The sequence below is a fragment of the Recurvomyces mirabilis genome, assembly GCF_035927965.1.
Source record: "Recurvomyces mirabilis strain CCFEE 5264 chromosome Unknown scaffold_4, whole genome shotgun sequence".
Classification (NCBI taxonomy): Eukaryota; Fungi; Ascomycota; class Dothideomycetes; order Mycosphaerellales; family Teratosphaeriaceae; genus Recurvomyces; species Recurvomyces mirabilis.
Window position 1 is genome coordinate 1,169,902 of NW_027041938.1, and position 14,072 is coordinate 1,183,973.

The following is a 14,072-nucleotide window of genomic DNA, read 5'->3' on the forward strand; positions in this document are numbered from 1 at the left end:
CAATCTCCACCCAATCCACCCATCCTCACCAGAACCACAGCAGAACCAAGAAACACACCGCAATGAAACTCCCAAGTATAATTCCATCCCTCCTCTTCTTACTCCCAATCCTCTGCATCAACCCGTTGATCCCAGGAACCTGTGCCGCAGCCCCGGTAATCCTCCTCTGAATCGATAATAATCCCTCCCTCTGCAGACCAAAACTCTCTTGTGTCGCATACGCCTGACTCAACACGCTGTCCACCACATTATGACTATTATCTAGCCGTCGCCGCTCATCAAGCATGTACTCGCTCTCTGCCGCTTCGGGGTTGTCGCGGGCGCGGTAGGCGGAGGCGTTGGAGGAGATGTTTGAGAGGAGTTGAGCGCGATCGCGGGTGGTGGAGATGGTGGTTTTGAGGCGCGAGAGCTCGGTGCGGTGTTGTTGGAGGATTTCGCGGTGGCGGGCTAGGTTGGTGGATTTTAGGGCCGAGGGTGGGGTGGGTTCGGAGTCCAGCAGGCGGGAGAGTTGTTGGAGGAGGGCTGAGCGCTGGTGGGTTAGTGTCAGTCTTTCTCGTTCGTGCCTTCCTTGTTAGGTGGGTTCGTGGCTTACCTTTTCTAGTACTTCGTTCAGTTGTTCTTCAGTTCGGACCTCGTCTTCGCTGGGTTTGGGTTCCAGGTCGGTTTTGGAGGCGTATTGGGCGTAACTGTGGAAGAGGGTTTCTGTCTGTACCATCTCAGCATGATATTCACCGGTACAGCAGTATCTCATCTCCTACCTGTGTCTCTTGCACCCTGACTTGCTGTCTCACTTGCGCCCAGCTGCCTTGTGCCGCCATCTTAAGCAGTATCCAGATTGTGCCACTTGTTCCCTGCTGTCTCTCACCGAGATCCTCACGTCGTCTCCAATCTGCCTTGCAGTCCTTGCCTACGATATAGCAATACTCTTTGTCCGCAACACACGCCATCCCTACTGCCTCCCACATGTGACCTGTCAGGTCCAAGCGTGGATCTGACTTCCGGCTCCTTCCGGCTCCTCCCGCTTTCCACGCCAAGACTTGCAGCAAATCCGCCCACACACGCGCGGAACATTGAACTTTTGCGACTGAAGCGGCACGAGAGCGACGGCGACAATTCCTCCCACGATACTCACACCCACACCCACACCCTCACTCACTCACTTTACAATGGTAGGCTATCAACGACACGTTATGTGCATTGCTGGAGGAGGATGTCATGCTAATGGGATATGTACAACAGTCGTCCAGCAAGATCAAGACTCAGGCGCTCTGGGGCAAGAACAAGGATGAGCTGAAGAAGCAGTTGGACGAGCAGAAGCAGGAGTTGGTGCAGTTGAGGACACAGAAAATTGCTGGCGGTGCCCAGTCGAAGCTGAACAAGATGTGCGTATACACCATAAACCCTACCAAAAAGTGAGGCCCGATACTGATGGATGATATTTTAGTCACGACGTCCGCAAAAACATCGCCCGCATCCTTACCGTCATCAACCACACCCAGCGCCACCAGCTCCGCATCTTCTACGAGAAGAAAAAGTACATGCCCCTCGACCTCCGACCCAAGCTCACCCGCGCCAAGCGTCGCGCTCTCTCCCCGAAGGAGGCCAGTCTCGTGTCGGAGAAGCAGAAGAAGAGGCAGAGGCATTTCCCTCAGAGGAATTATGCTGTTAAGCTTACCAAGTAGAGGGTCGCATGGGAGATTGGGGTTGAAATGAAGTGCTGGCGTGAGGCGAAAGGCATGGTCATGAGGGAGAGAACTTTCCTGCTGGGCGTGATATTGGCGCATGGGATCATCACACTGTGTCAAATGGCTGAGCTTGTGGCATCTCCATGCATGCATGAAAGCGTATGGCTATGGTAGTGTAGTTTGAGGTTGATAGTGCTCATCGTGCTATCATTCTACCACACCGGCCGAATCGCTGGCCGCCATTCCTTCGTCCCAATCACTGACGATTCAACTACACGCACATCACTCTTTCTAATCCGCACACTTAGCTCCAACTCCATGGCACTACAGGCATCTGTAGTCTGGCAGTTCTTACTACTCAGATGCCGGGCAGCTCTCCGCAGAAGAAAGCTGACAGAGTCGTATTCGAAGTAGACAGGCTCGACGAGACGGATGTCCGTGAACTATGCAATTGCCAAACCCACCCGGGATCTTGGCCGCCTGGCAGACAGTAGGACGTGCTTATCAAGCGCCACCCTTCCACTCTATCTTCCGGTCTCGAGGCAACCAAAAGCTCGCCAGCGCTGTCCCCGTCTCGCCGGGTCTGGACACAATATTCGAGACCACGACTTCCTCCTCCATTATCGTTGGTGCAGCTAGTGTTTGAAGTACATGATATGCGCAGCCAGGCAACGGATGCTCATGAGCTAAGTCCCACGGAGCATACCCAAACCTCTCCGCATCCCAAGCGATCGAATTCCACTCATGTCCAACGATGGCCTCGGCTGACGTTCAGGCAGTCCCGATCTTCTCTGAGTACGATCAGTCCAGCTTAGGGTGGACAATGTCAATTCTGTCACCTATGAAACAACGTCATACCGATCTACTTCGCCGCTTACAACCCGGCTATTAACATCACAAGTGACTAGTCTTGGATGCTCCGCACCTGGTTCACCTGGTTAGGTATTCTCCCACTTATTCTCTCGAAGAATGGACCTGGACTCTTCCGCTAGTCGGAAGCGCAAGATTGAGGAGGTTGGCGGCCCTGCAACCAAGTCTCCACACAAGGAACAAGGTTACAATTCATCATTCTCGGATGGGAAGTAGCTTCCTGATTGCTTGATTTGTACGCCTAGCTCACGTCTCACAGCCGCTTCAGGATCGAGAGTCCTGCAAGACAAGGTCACGAGCAGCAATCGCAACTCTCCAAAAACTCCCAGCGTCCGAAACGAAATGCTCGACAATCGTACACCAACATCAGAGCTAACGTTGGACCAGCTGGAGCGTGACTGGGCTTCGGAGAATACGAGTGGAATGGTCAAATTTGTCTCAGAACTGGCCGAGAAGTATCACACCCTCATGGGAAGAGAGCGCGAGGGAGCATTTGCGCAGCACTTGATCGAGCTGGAGTCCACCAAAAGTCTCGCTCCAGTCGACAAGGTCACTCGTGGTCTGGAACCTCTGTATCGCCATGTCCGGGCCTACACTTCCAAGGTCGAAGAGCTGTATCACAAGAACCGCAGCCTCTTACTTGACGACAGTGATCCCTTTCCCGAGATGGCTTTGAACATGGACCGGGTTTCTGGGGTTTTCGAAGACTGCAAGGCCGACCTGGCGAACCTGAATCTGGCTATCTAGTTCTTCGCACTTATGATGGAGGTGCAGGTCTCGTCTAAGACGAGCTTGGGGGTCCCGAAGGCAGGCGAAATTGATGGCAGAAGTACTCAGGACACACAATGCCTCCAGAACTGTGAGACTTCTTCTGTTTGTAATTCACGGTCGTGTTTACTGATCTCTTCGCAGATTCTCCCCTTCGACCAACAATGCAGATGGGTACTTACAAAGTTCTACATTTGCCTTCATGACGCATTCCAGCAATTCCAACACCACACGAGGACCAGGCTTTGGCGAATAGCTTGATACTGCGCCCGTCTCCCATACCGGCAGGAACCTCAAGACTACCATCAAGACCTTTCCGACGCCTACTCATGCTGATACCTCGTCCTTCGCGGCCGCGTCCGACGACGATCCTGCACTCCAACGTCGGATCGCTGGCTCTGCTTCCGTGAAGCATCTAGACCAGCAAACTAGCCTTCGAGACAATACGTCTCTGGGTATCACCGGTGTACACAGCAGGTCACTGCTCATTCAAGGACTTCTCCAGACGACCACAAGGCTTCAGACGGTACCTCTCCATCTGGCGCTGTCACCGTCTCTCGTTCCGGTACTGTCATCGAGCCGATCACCCCTTCCGAGAAGCCTCAGCCCAAGACCAATTTTGTGGATTGGTTCTCAAAACGCCTTCCCAAAGTTCACAACCCGACTCTTTCTGCGAACGGCCCTGCCAAATGGGACAAGACCATTCTCATGTCGACGCTTTACGAGTACGGCATCCAAGTTGTGGATCAAGCGAAGACATTTCGGGACGAAGCTAAAAAATCAAGGAAGAATGGACGGCCGACCCGGGAGAAGGTGGTCAAAACAGCTGAGCAGAAGGAATCAGCCCTGAAGGAGTTTGAGGAGATGAATAAGAAAGGAAGAGGAGTGGTAGAACGAGTTCGTCAAGCAGTAGTGCCGGCGACCTGCTCACATGGCATAGTAAAGCGCTTATGACCGAAGATGCGTAAGTCAGCGGATCTCATTCTACTCGGGAATCTCGGGTAGTATATAAGACTGTATCTAGCCTGGACTATACGTCCGTCTACTGTTCAGACTCTACGCTTTAGCACGAAACTGAGTTGGGTCTTCACGTATCCTTGCTACAACTGATCGCTCGTAGATATGTTCGTATCACTCGTCGATCTTGCCTTGCGAGGACAGCAGGACTCTACATATCCTTTCAAATTGCGGGTAGAGTTAGGCATCATCTCACTTACTCTAGGCACGCTGTAGTACACAATGATTTTGTATCTTCCCGTTGTAGCCGCCCTGCGTTAGCTCTTGGATGTTAAGGACGATTTGTCAATGGTTACCCGGGATTGCGCAATGCCTCTTGGAGAACACCTTCGCCGCTTCTAAAGACAACCATCATGCTGACGAGGTTGCATGCTTCGGTCTTTTGCCATTCCCTCACCAGGTATCATCTCATATGATATCCACGTCAGGCGCACCATCGAGCTCCGTTCCTGCTCGTCGAGTCCCAGGTCAAAGTAATCGGCCTTTGCATCGCATACGAGTCGTACAAGCACCGCAAGCCTTGGATCCTTTCCGAGCCAGCCCATACTCATTGGACTGTCGACGAGCAGCGTGGCGTGATTTGCTACCCATTCTGCGTCCACCCTGGCGAAGATTGCTTCCGGATCAAATCCAGGAAAGTGCCATGTCGTGTAAAGCCCTTGGGCTACCCACTTGATTACTTTGAGATCTGGAGGGCTAATGACGCGGGCCAGCACGCGCCCGTGACGCCTTAGGTAAAAAGCCACCTCATACTGTATATTTTGCCAGTAGCCCTGTAGCTGTCCAAGTACTAGCTTGAGCAGGGCGTGCTCCTCGGTGTATCAGCACTCTCGAGCAAATGTCGAACTCCAGTTCTAGCCACGAGGACATCCGGCCGCGGCGCCGAAGTGGAAGATGTAACGTCCACTGAGCAGTATCTTGAGTGACTCTTGGCGAGCTTCTTGCGAGACGGCAGTGATGGGAGGCATCTAAACCAGATGAGTGACGCCATCTTGTGAGGAGGATACACTCTTGATACCTTGACTAGCTCCACCGTTGCTGGGCTTGCGACGCTTGGGTTACTTTTGCACACGAGACTTCCGTCTTCAAGTCGCACACACGGGTCGTAGATTCCGAAGCGTAACTCGGTGGGAAGATTGTCGAATGATGTTTTAAGACTATATCAGCTTGGGTGAAGTCGGCCGTGGAAGGACCTACTTCTTGGTCATGACTGGGCAATCAGTCTTATGAGCATCACAGTCCATCTCAATCTGTGCGGCACTGCCAGCTGATGAGGTTGCAGCCGGGTCGGTCATAATGTGTCGCCACGAATTGTGATGCAAGTTCTGCGGCAGGCACGAAGTCAACACCACGCTTGAGCTTGGGCCTCGTCTAAACGCACGTGAATTGTACGTGAATAAATGAAGACTGATCTGGAAAGCATGCACATACTGTCTAGATCGATGTCGCCGAACGGCGGACCATTTCGAGGTCCACAACCGCGCCGGTCACAGCCACATCTCAATCGCCATATCCCACCATCCGCCACACTCATTGTCCTCCCTCGCTTAATCCTCCTCGAAGTCTTTCCCTGGATAACGGCGATGCAGTGCAGCATTTACGCGCATCCAGTCTACCACCTGACCATGACTGATCACCCAGTTCACTACACGCTGAATGGCAGCCGAAGAGGAGAGACCAAGAGTCTGATTAGCCACCATCCAGGTTTTCCACATGTCGAGGTCGCCAAACATGAAATGGAACTCCTCGCTACGCGTAGTAGCAACGTTTAGACGATTCGCGTCCTTGACGAACCCAAATGGATCTCGGCCCCGGTTAGCGAATGCCGCGACGAAGAGGAGCAGGATAATCTTCTTCTGCCGGCCTTGGAAGGCGTCCACGGTCGAAGCCTCTGGGTCAGACCTTGCCTTCGCCACCTGCACATTACGAATGTTGTGTGCCCTCAACTGTTGCTCGATGCGGCGAACAACTTCGCCGTACATCGTGATGATCCCGATGTCAGCAGCGTCTGCCTTAGCCTCTTCCAGCAGCACTTGCAGGAATACGATGAGCATAGCCAGTCTCTTCTTGAGGTCTGCTACAGTCTGTGGAAGAAGCGCCAGCTTATATTCAATGACATTGCTGATGTGATGTTCTACACGAATCAGAGACTTGCGGATACCGCTTCCGCAGAGATCCTGAGGGCAGGACCAAATGCTCGTTACTGAGCATGTATGAGATGGTGTCTGCGAGGGGTTGATCGTAAGGTGCCCTGTGTTCTGCCGCCGAAGGATTATGAAGAAGGAAACTCGAAGCATGAAAGAGACTATGGGGTGATTACTCGGAGTTGCTCTGTATTTGACGTGGCATTCGCCCGCCAGCATATACAGCGAATCACTGTTCGTCAGCTCTTCCACGGTCGATTGTCTTCCACTCGTCTGTGAGAGTACTCGTGTCCTCTGACCGCGTCACGCTAAGATCAAGTCCTTCTCTTGCTCAATCTTTTTCTCTGCCGCTTACTATCCACAGATCGTCCAGCCATCTCCTCTCCATCTGGCCTCTGGAAATTCTGCTGCGGCCATGAATCGAGGCCGAGATCCAAACGTCTGAAACATCGGTTGTTGGGTCGTAGTCAGCACGTCTGCTCTCCGTCATATCCTGCAGGCCGTGAGCCGAGCATGTGGTATTGCAAGTGGCAAGTCTAATGCATAAAGTCTGGATCGTTCCCGGGCATAGCTTGCAGCGTTTCCTCTTCCTGCCAAAGTCTTGCTTCTGCTTCGACAGTTCAATGGCAGACGGAGGATTCGCTGGAAGATGGTACTCCCAAGTCTTATCAGCACGCTTTCGGTTAGTCAGTATGGGTGCTGCTGAAGCATTGTTGTCCGCGGACAAAGCAGGCTTGGGAAAGGACGCCTCCCGGACGGCGTGTGCAAAGCAAAGATCGAAGATAGTTTCTTACATGCGGCTCTTCACGACAACCTTTCCCGCTGCCAGCTATCCTACACGATCATCGGCTTTTCCATCTTGGTCTGGCAAGCGCCATGCATTTGTGGACCAGTGCGTGACCGGACTGAGCAGCAATCAACCCAGTAGTCGCCATGCCCGGAGCGAGAACCGCTGGTGCCGGTTCTTTCCCAAACATAGCAAAGCTTGCGCCGGCCTTTGTCTCGGAAAAAGATCTCCAAATCTAGCTTCTCTTTGTCCACTGTTCAGCATTGGCCACGAGAGTGATGGAATTTAGTAGAGAGGGAAAACAATCTGGCTCTAGTATGGATCGAAAGCTGCATCATTGGCCATTCCTCTAGCCTAGCATACTGACGACGCCGGCTTTGACGAGGATATATGGTGGCGGAGAAATGAAGTCACGGGGATGGGAGCGGGTGGGAGAGGTAGCACGAGGCGAAAATTCATCGTCTCGAACCTCAGCACCAGGGCGTAATGCCAGTTGCCTCGGAGTCGTTGGCAGCAAAGGTATGGGCCTTTGTGAGGATCGATATCTGAACATTCCAGGCCACAATCATCACCCCCGGTCTGCTCAACGAAGCTACATTCAAGGCATGCAGACATTTGCATCGCGGCGTGCTTATCGGAAGCAGATACCCGTCTCTGGCTGTAGCTGCTACAGTGAATGGGCATTTGTCTGCTTTCCTCTGTTGCATGTGCAGGTCTGCTGAGCTGCGTGACCGTGCTTAGGGTGCCTTGCGAGCTTTTGTAACTTTGCCACGGAGAATGCTAGCCACAAACAACGACACACACAAGCCTGACTTTAGGTCAGCATGGACATTCCCGACAATGCCGTCGAACAGCAACACCCCTCACCCTCGAGCACGCATACGATCCGTTCGTTTCCGCACACCCAGGTGTCTCCCTCCTTGATTGTGACGATGGATCCATGGCAATCTTCCACAACCCAGCATTTTATTTCCAAGATGACGAGGATGAGAATCTCTATGACGCTGCTACGACGTTGCACCCGTGTATCGCACGTCGTCCTCGATCTTGGGCGTCATAAGATTGTCTATACACTCAGCATCAAGATCAGCACAAGGTGAGAAGAGTAGACTTGCGTTGAATTGATCAAAGCTAAGACGACAAGCAGCGGTCCCAACTTTCTCAATCCCCCCCCTGCCATCCGCAACACGATCTATAAGGAATACATGCGCGAAACGCCAGCGCGTTCGCATCACTCGAGCCATTGCACGCATTTTCTCTCAGGTGGTCTATCCTGTTGCCTCCCATCTTCGCCGTCTCCCGTCAGGTGATGATGGAGACCTTGAGGCTTTGGCTTGCGGACAAGAAGCTATGCGTCCATCTTCCCGCTGAGGTCGTTCACTACCAAATCTAGCATCTTTTTGCAGAGGTCCGCGCGGTCCTATCGGGCCTGATCCTTATCGTCGATGGACGCGGCTTCATGAAGAAGATCGCACAGGTCGTCATTAGACTGCTTTTTATGAAGTATTGAAGAAGAACGTCAGGCTCGACATTGTCTCATGCGGCACGCACATTGATAATACTACTATCGATCCTTTCTTCAATGCGCTTGCTGAGCGGTACATGGCCGGCACACTTTCCGAGACGGACCTGCGTGCAGCCGTGGCTTGTAACTTCAAGCGTGGTGTTGTGAGACCGTGCGCAGGGTGCGAGGTCTGTAAGTGAGAGGGTAGCTGCGAGGTCTGTAAGTGAGAGGGTGGCTGCGAGGTCTGTAAGTGAGAGGGTGGCTACTTTGACTGTAGAATCTCATGTCGCCTACACGCTGTGTTTCAACCACAAACAACACCCAACAGAAGTGTCCTTCGCCAATCATGAAGAGCGCCTGCGCCCATACTGGAAGTCAAACCACGACCAATGTCAAGCTCATGCTCTGCAGCAGCTGCAAGACCGCAAAATACTGCAGCAAGGCCTGTCAGAAGGCTGACTGGCCAAATCACAAATTCAAGTGCATGATCATCAACCCCGATGAGATGTTGGCTATTCTGAAGAGGCTGAACATCTCCTTCCTGATGCCCGATGGCTTATCCGGCCTTTTCCCGTTGTACGATAGATATGTCTCGTGTCAACGTTCAACTCGCCGACTTTATCAGGCACCTTGATCTTCTTACGGAGCAGTCAATTCGGCGACATGACCAAGAAAGGCAAAGCCCCTCTGTCCCTCATGGTCAGGATCATAGACACGGCCCCCGAGCTTACTGTGCACGACGGCTTCTTCAAGGTCATCATCGGCGTCCTTCGCGAGCACGTCGAGCAGTACAAGCAGGGCTTCGGCTTCGTTGTCATCGAGCTTCGCAAGGGTACAATCTGTCTCATGTTCGAGAACATTGCCAGCGATGGTCCTGTCAAGATCACGGCCTGCGATACTGACATGATCCGGACCGCGACCTCGGGGAGAGGTGGGGGAAGGTCATGCCTGCGACATCACCAGCTCGAGCTAATACTACATCATCTCCTACCCATACTCAGAAGTCGATGAGAGCTACTTCAAGGCGCTGCTGGAGAAGATCGGCGAGGGCTGCAAGCAGACTCATATCATCCACGACTGTCCAGACTTGTCCACTGGTTGTGGCATGTCTCGAGCCGCCAAGTTCCAGCAGAAGCAGGTCGAGAAGAACGCCATGAGGTACCTCACAAAGCATGCCGAGGCGAAGGTCATGAAGGATTTTCTCTGGATCCACATCTACATCCCACCCGGCGATTATGCTTGGTCACTGTCCCAGATATTGGCTCCTTAAGAGTCCTTGCTATGCTCTTGCTCTTAGACTAATGGCCGTCAAGAGCCGAGCGGAGTATGTGATTTCAACAGCCTCTCGGCAAACACCGCAGTATGCTCGGCTAATGCTGACATTGTCACGGACCTAGACGCCTTGTGATGATCTGTGAGGTATCTAGGAGCTTCATCGATCAGGTCATGATTCAGCTATTATGGCTAGCATTTACCGCAAGTCTTGCATTCTTCGATACCTGCTGAATGTCTTGATGGAGTGGAGAGGAGGTCCGCTGGAGAAGAGGCGAATCCGACATCTGAGCCGTCCTTGTCCTGACGAGCTCGGTAGGAGCATCGATGCGCTCCCTGGCTGATGATGGCCATAGCCTCACTGCGACGGCTTGGCTCGCGGATTTCAATTGTTGCTTCGAGTGGGCTACATTCATTTTCAGGTCAGCGAACCGGAGCATGATGCTGCGGCAAGGATCTTCTCCATCAAATGCTGCTGAAGAGCTGGAAGTCGAGTGATGGTCTACCCCTGCAACAAAAGTTATCACCCATACTTGCGAAGAAGAAGGAACATGTATGCGGGTGATTTCGAGCAGCGTGGTGCCGAAACCATGAATGCTGACGCTTTGAGACTTTATCTTTGCCTAGAGTGGATGGTCCAGATCCGCAGCCTTGAGGGAGGGCCGAGTCAAATGACGTGACTCTGGTCATGGATCTTGATGTGGATCTCTTTTAAAGGCAGCGGTTACACCATGACCAAGCTCTCGACGAGCAGACTAGCACGGAGCCTCTCCCGAGCCGACCGAGTTGTCAGTACTAGAGCTAGGATTCTAGACAGGCTACTCATGGCTCGGCTTCGGTCTGTGTGATTCTGGATTCTGCTTGGGCACCCATCTAGTTGCAACTCAAGCCGGAAACGTACAACACCTCAAGCCAAGATGGTGCTTATGCTCGTACGGTGGTAGCGGAGTACAAGAACCCTTTAGTCTTGGGAGGAAACGAAGAGTTGCATGACTTATTGGCGACAGCGCTGGGCTCTCTCCAGCCTTCATGGTCTGAGAGCGTCGCTTTTGGTCTGGCAGCGTCCGACTATGGCTCTTGTCTCCTTTGTGTGCTTTCGAGCCATCGGTCTCTCCCCGATGCAAGCAAGTCTTTGGAAGGAGCTCGTTGCATGACTTGGCTATGTTCACTTCCAACTTCTTGCCCTTGCCTCGCTAACTATACACTGCCATCGATCTGTCCTTGGTACTACTCAGAGCATGAGGATGGACATCGAAGGCAAAGAGATCGTCGGGCTTGTCTGTTTGTTGGCCGGATGATGAATGCCGGTGTCCTCCAACATTTTGCAACCTAGCAATGTAGCTGCGGACCTGGTCGTGAGTTGCCAGACGTCTGGTCCTCTGGATGGGATAAATTATGCGGCGAATGGCAGGCGAGAGCTCTTGCCTCTCGACCAGAGTGGTGATTCAGCTCGTTCCTATGCGGACTCGATGGTCGTCGAGGCTGGGGCGTTACGAGAACGATTCGCCCCGCCAGGGAGCCACTGTACAGATCTCACACATTGTCGACAAGAGTAATCACCTCAAGAGCTGAAGATCTGGTTCCTTCTGCTGGGCAGATGTGACCAAGCCTGCAGAGGCATCCTTTGCTACGATCAGGATTTATAGCCCTGTGAACTCGTTGCCAAGGAATTCAGTATCGTTCTAATTTTCCCCAAACTACTGTCTTGTGCAATTGGCTACGTACTTCTTGTGTCCAAAGCGGGTAGTCGATGGCGGGAGTATGGGCAGCGCAGCGAAGTCCATGACGCTTTGTACGAATCCTTGCGAGATCGTGCAGGAAGTCCCGCCGCAGAGACTCTCTGCCGTCCCTCCAAGCTTTCCCAGCCTGAGATACATATGCAGGAAAGCCAGCGATGTGAGACTACGGCTCTCAGCTTGGAAGGGTGGAACCTTGAGAGACTTGGGTTGTAAGCAAGGCTGTGAATACTGTTCACGCCGCTCTCAGACTGCAGTCAAAGACCCTCTGAGCCTGATGCTCTTCGCTCTTGTCATTTCGCCGTGGGGTAGGGATGTGGGAGTCAGCTTGGAACCGAAGTCTTTGATCAGGGACCTCGAGAGACTGTCGAGCAAGAGAGAAGGCTAGAAACGCTGATTCAATGTCCAGTCGGCGTCGACTCGAGTCCCTAGGCTGGGATATGGATGGTTGCTACATCTACCTCATCAGCAATGGGAAGGGTGACGTGAGGCGACTGTAGCGTCAGGTGTGGGACCGTCGTATCTGGGACAACGTGGGACCGTCATATCTGGGACAACATGGGACTGACGCCATGGGGTCTGTGAAGTCCTCGAAGGCTTAGGCTCATCGCTCGTACTATGCCGCCTCGTTCCTGGCCACCGGCTGAAGGCTGACGGGATTGAGTCGCACTCTCGATCTTGAAAAGATGGTCCTCTGACAGTTTCACTTGATTGATGAATCTTGAGTCCCAGCTCGGTTGCGTAGGCTGTGATTAAGCTGTGATCAGGCTGTTATTACTCTACCCTCTTGCCCGTACATGAGAAGTACGGTGGACATTATGCCCCAGATGCTAACAACTAACCCACGTCTCTCCGCCTCTACTTTCCATGAGCGTTGGATCTCCACTGCACAGGGCGTGGTCGTGGACTTGCTAGCCAGCCTACCACGACCGCCGGATCGCCTGGGCCCCAAGTCGCGGCCGTGAACTGCGGCCTTGTCGAGGACCAAGTGAAGGCAAGTGCATGAATCAACTTATCTGTCTTGTATGAGACTTGGACTTTGCTTCTTGATCAATTTTGTCGGCTAATGGGCGCTGGCAACCGATGATGAGTGATTTGGGTAGCTATGGAGTTGCCCACTGAGACTCTACGGCGTCAGTGAGGCTTTAGGAAGGCTTGGAAGGGTCATAGTAGCCATGGTTGCGTGGTACGGTGATGTCACGTTATATGGATCGTGACTCGAGGCGACATTGCGCCTGCGAAGTATGGCTGCTTAGGGTGTGCTATGCTGGTCTTCCAGTGAGCTGCCAACCCCTCTACGGACACTCCATAAGGTCATGGCCTCCTTCCCACGACGATGCTCTACTATGAAGGGTTCTCATCTCGTACTCCAGCCGAGTGTTTGCTCCTCTCCCTACACCTCTTTCCGCTGCTCATTCTACGTCTCTCCTCGCATCCTGCCTTGCGTCTTCCCTCGCAGTCCGCAGCCCTCGACGTTACGGCGAGCTTGAGCAAAATCTCCACCCTCGGATCTCTCCTCACGTCTCCCATCTCATCATGCCTTCCATCTCTGCTTGCACCTCTCCTTCATATTAACCTTTGCATGTCTTTCCATCTTTCCTTGGCTTTTTCTTTACGAGATCCTTCCTCCTATCCTCTGCAATCTCCCTACCCTCCAGCTCATGGGGTGCCCTCCATCATTTCGTGCCCTCTGCTTCCCGATCTCCCTCTGCTTGAATTTCTCCTCGTATTCCCCACTTCGCAGCTCTCCTCGCATGCCCTCTTACCTCCTTCGCTATCCCTCTCCTCGTGCCACTTCCGTAACCCTCCCTTCCTCTACCGGTACTCTCCTTCATCAAATCCTTCTCCTTTCCTCTCTGACCTCCTCCACCCTAGTCTATGCCTTCCTCTACACTGCTCCTTGCCAACCCCCCTCATTGTCTGCCTTTGCTCTCCGCTATACCCTCGTATGGCTCTCACGTCTCCTCGCACGTCTCCTCGCACGTCTCCTCGCACGTCCTCTCGCATTTGCCCTTGCACCTCCGCTCACGAATTTCTCTCAAGCTCTCTTCACGCCCAACCTCCCCCTCTTTCTGTCACATTGCTCTCTTCCTCTACCCGAACTTAACCTTCATCCCCTCTTCACCAGATCTCTCCTCATCTCCCGTGGCCATATGCAATTGGCTCGCAGCTCTTGCTCACCACGAAGACGGGATCCTGCTGCCCCTTGAATGATTTTGACCGGGCCTGGATTTGATGATGGCTGTGAGTATTCAGGACCTTCTCTCGCCGTAGATCCTGCCTCTTTCT

At 53.0% G+C, this 14,072-nt stretch overlaps 6 protein-coding genes across 6 annotated transcripts; 4 read left to right on the forward strand and 2 right to left on the reverse strand.

The window, feature by feature from the left end:
* Nucleotides 1-25: 25 nt before the first annotated feature.
* On the reverse strand, nt 26-818 carry GOS1 (protein transport protein gos1; the record flags this gene model as incomplete). Its single annotated transcript, XM_064835011.1, has 3 exons — nt 26-529; nt 593-706; nt 759-818. 3 exons carry the CDS (start codon nt 816-818, stop codon nt 26-28), a joined length of 678 nt encoding a protein of 225 aa, XP_064697882.1.
* A 403-nt stretch (nt 819-1,221) lies between these two features.
* On the forward strand, nt 1,222-1,682 carry rpl35 (60S ribosomal protein L35, L29; the record flags this gene model as incomplete). The annotated part of the gene is made up of 2 exons (XM_064835012.1): nt 1,222-1,412; nt 1,445-1,682. The coding sequence occupies 2 exons, from the start codon at nt 1,222-1,224 to the stop codon at nt 1,680-1,682; spliced, it is 429 nt and encodes a 142-aa protein (XP_064697883.1).
* Nucleotides 1,683-2,897: 1,215 nt separating this feature from the next.
* Nucleotides 2,898-3,302, forward strand: LTS14_002307 (uncharacterized protein; the record flags this gene model as incomplete). Its single annotated transcript, XM_064835013.1, has 1 exon — nt 2,898-3,302. The coding sequence occupies one exon, from the start codon at nt 2,898-2,900 to the stop codon at nt 3,300-3,302; it is 405 nt and encodes a 134-aa protein (XP_064697884.1).
* Nucleotides 3,303-3,400: 98 nt separating this feature from the next.
* Nucleotides 3,401-4,277, forward strand: LTS14_002308 (uncharacterized protein; the record flags this gene model as incomplete). Its single annotated transcript, XM_064835014.1, has 4 exons — nt 3,401-3,414; nt 3,468-3,497; nt 3,612-3,787; nt 3,829-4,277. The coding sequence occupies 4 exons, from the start codon at nt 3,401-3,403 to the stop codon at nt 4,275-4,277; spliced, it is 669 nt and encodes a 222-aa protein (XP_064697885.1).
* Nucleotides 4,278-5,887: 1,610 nt separating this feature from the next.
* Nucleotides 5,888-6,394, reverse strand: LTS14_002309 (uncharacterized protein; the record flags this gene model as incomplete). Its single annotated transcript, XM_064835015.1, has 1 exon — nt 5,888-6,394. The coding sequence occupies one exon, from the start codon at nt 6,392-6,394 to the stop codon at nt 5,888-5,890; it is 507 nt and encodes a 168-aa protein (XP_064697886.1).
* Nucleotides 6,395-9,438: 3,044 nt separating this feature from the next.
* Nucleotides 9,439-10,045, forward strand: LTS14_002310 (uncharacterized protein; the record flags this gene model as incomplete). The annotated part of the gene is made up of 2 exons (XM_064835016.1): nt 9,439-9,706; nt 9,777-10,045. 2 exons carry the CDS (start codon nt 9,439-9,441, stop codon nt 10,043-10,045), a joined length of 537 nt encoding a protein of 178 aa, XP_064697887.1.
* Nucleotides 10,046-14,072: the final 4,027 nt, after the last annotated feature.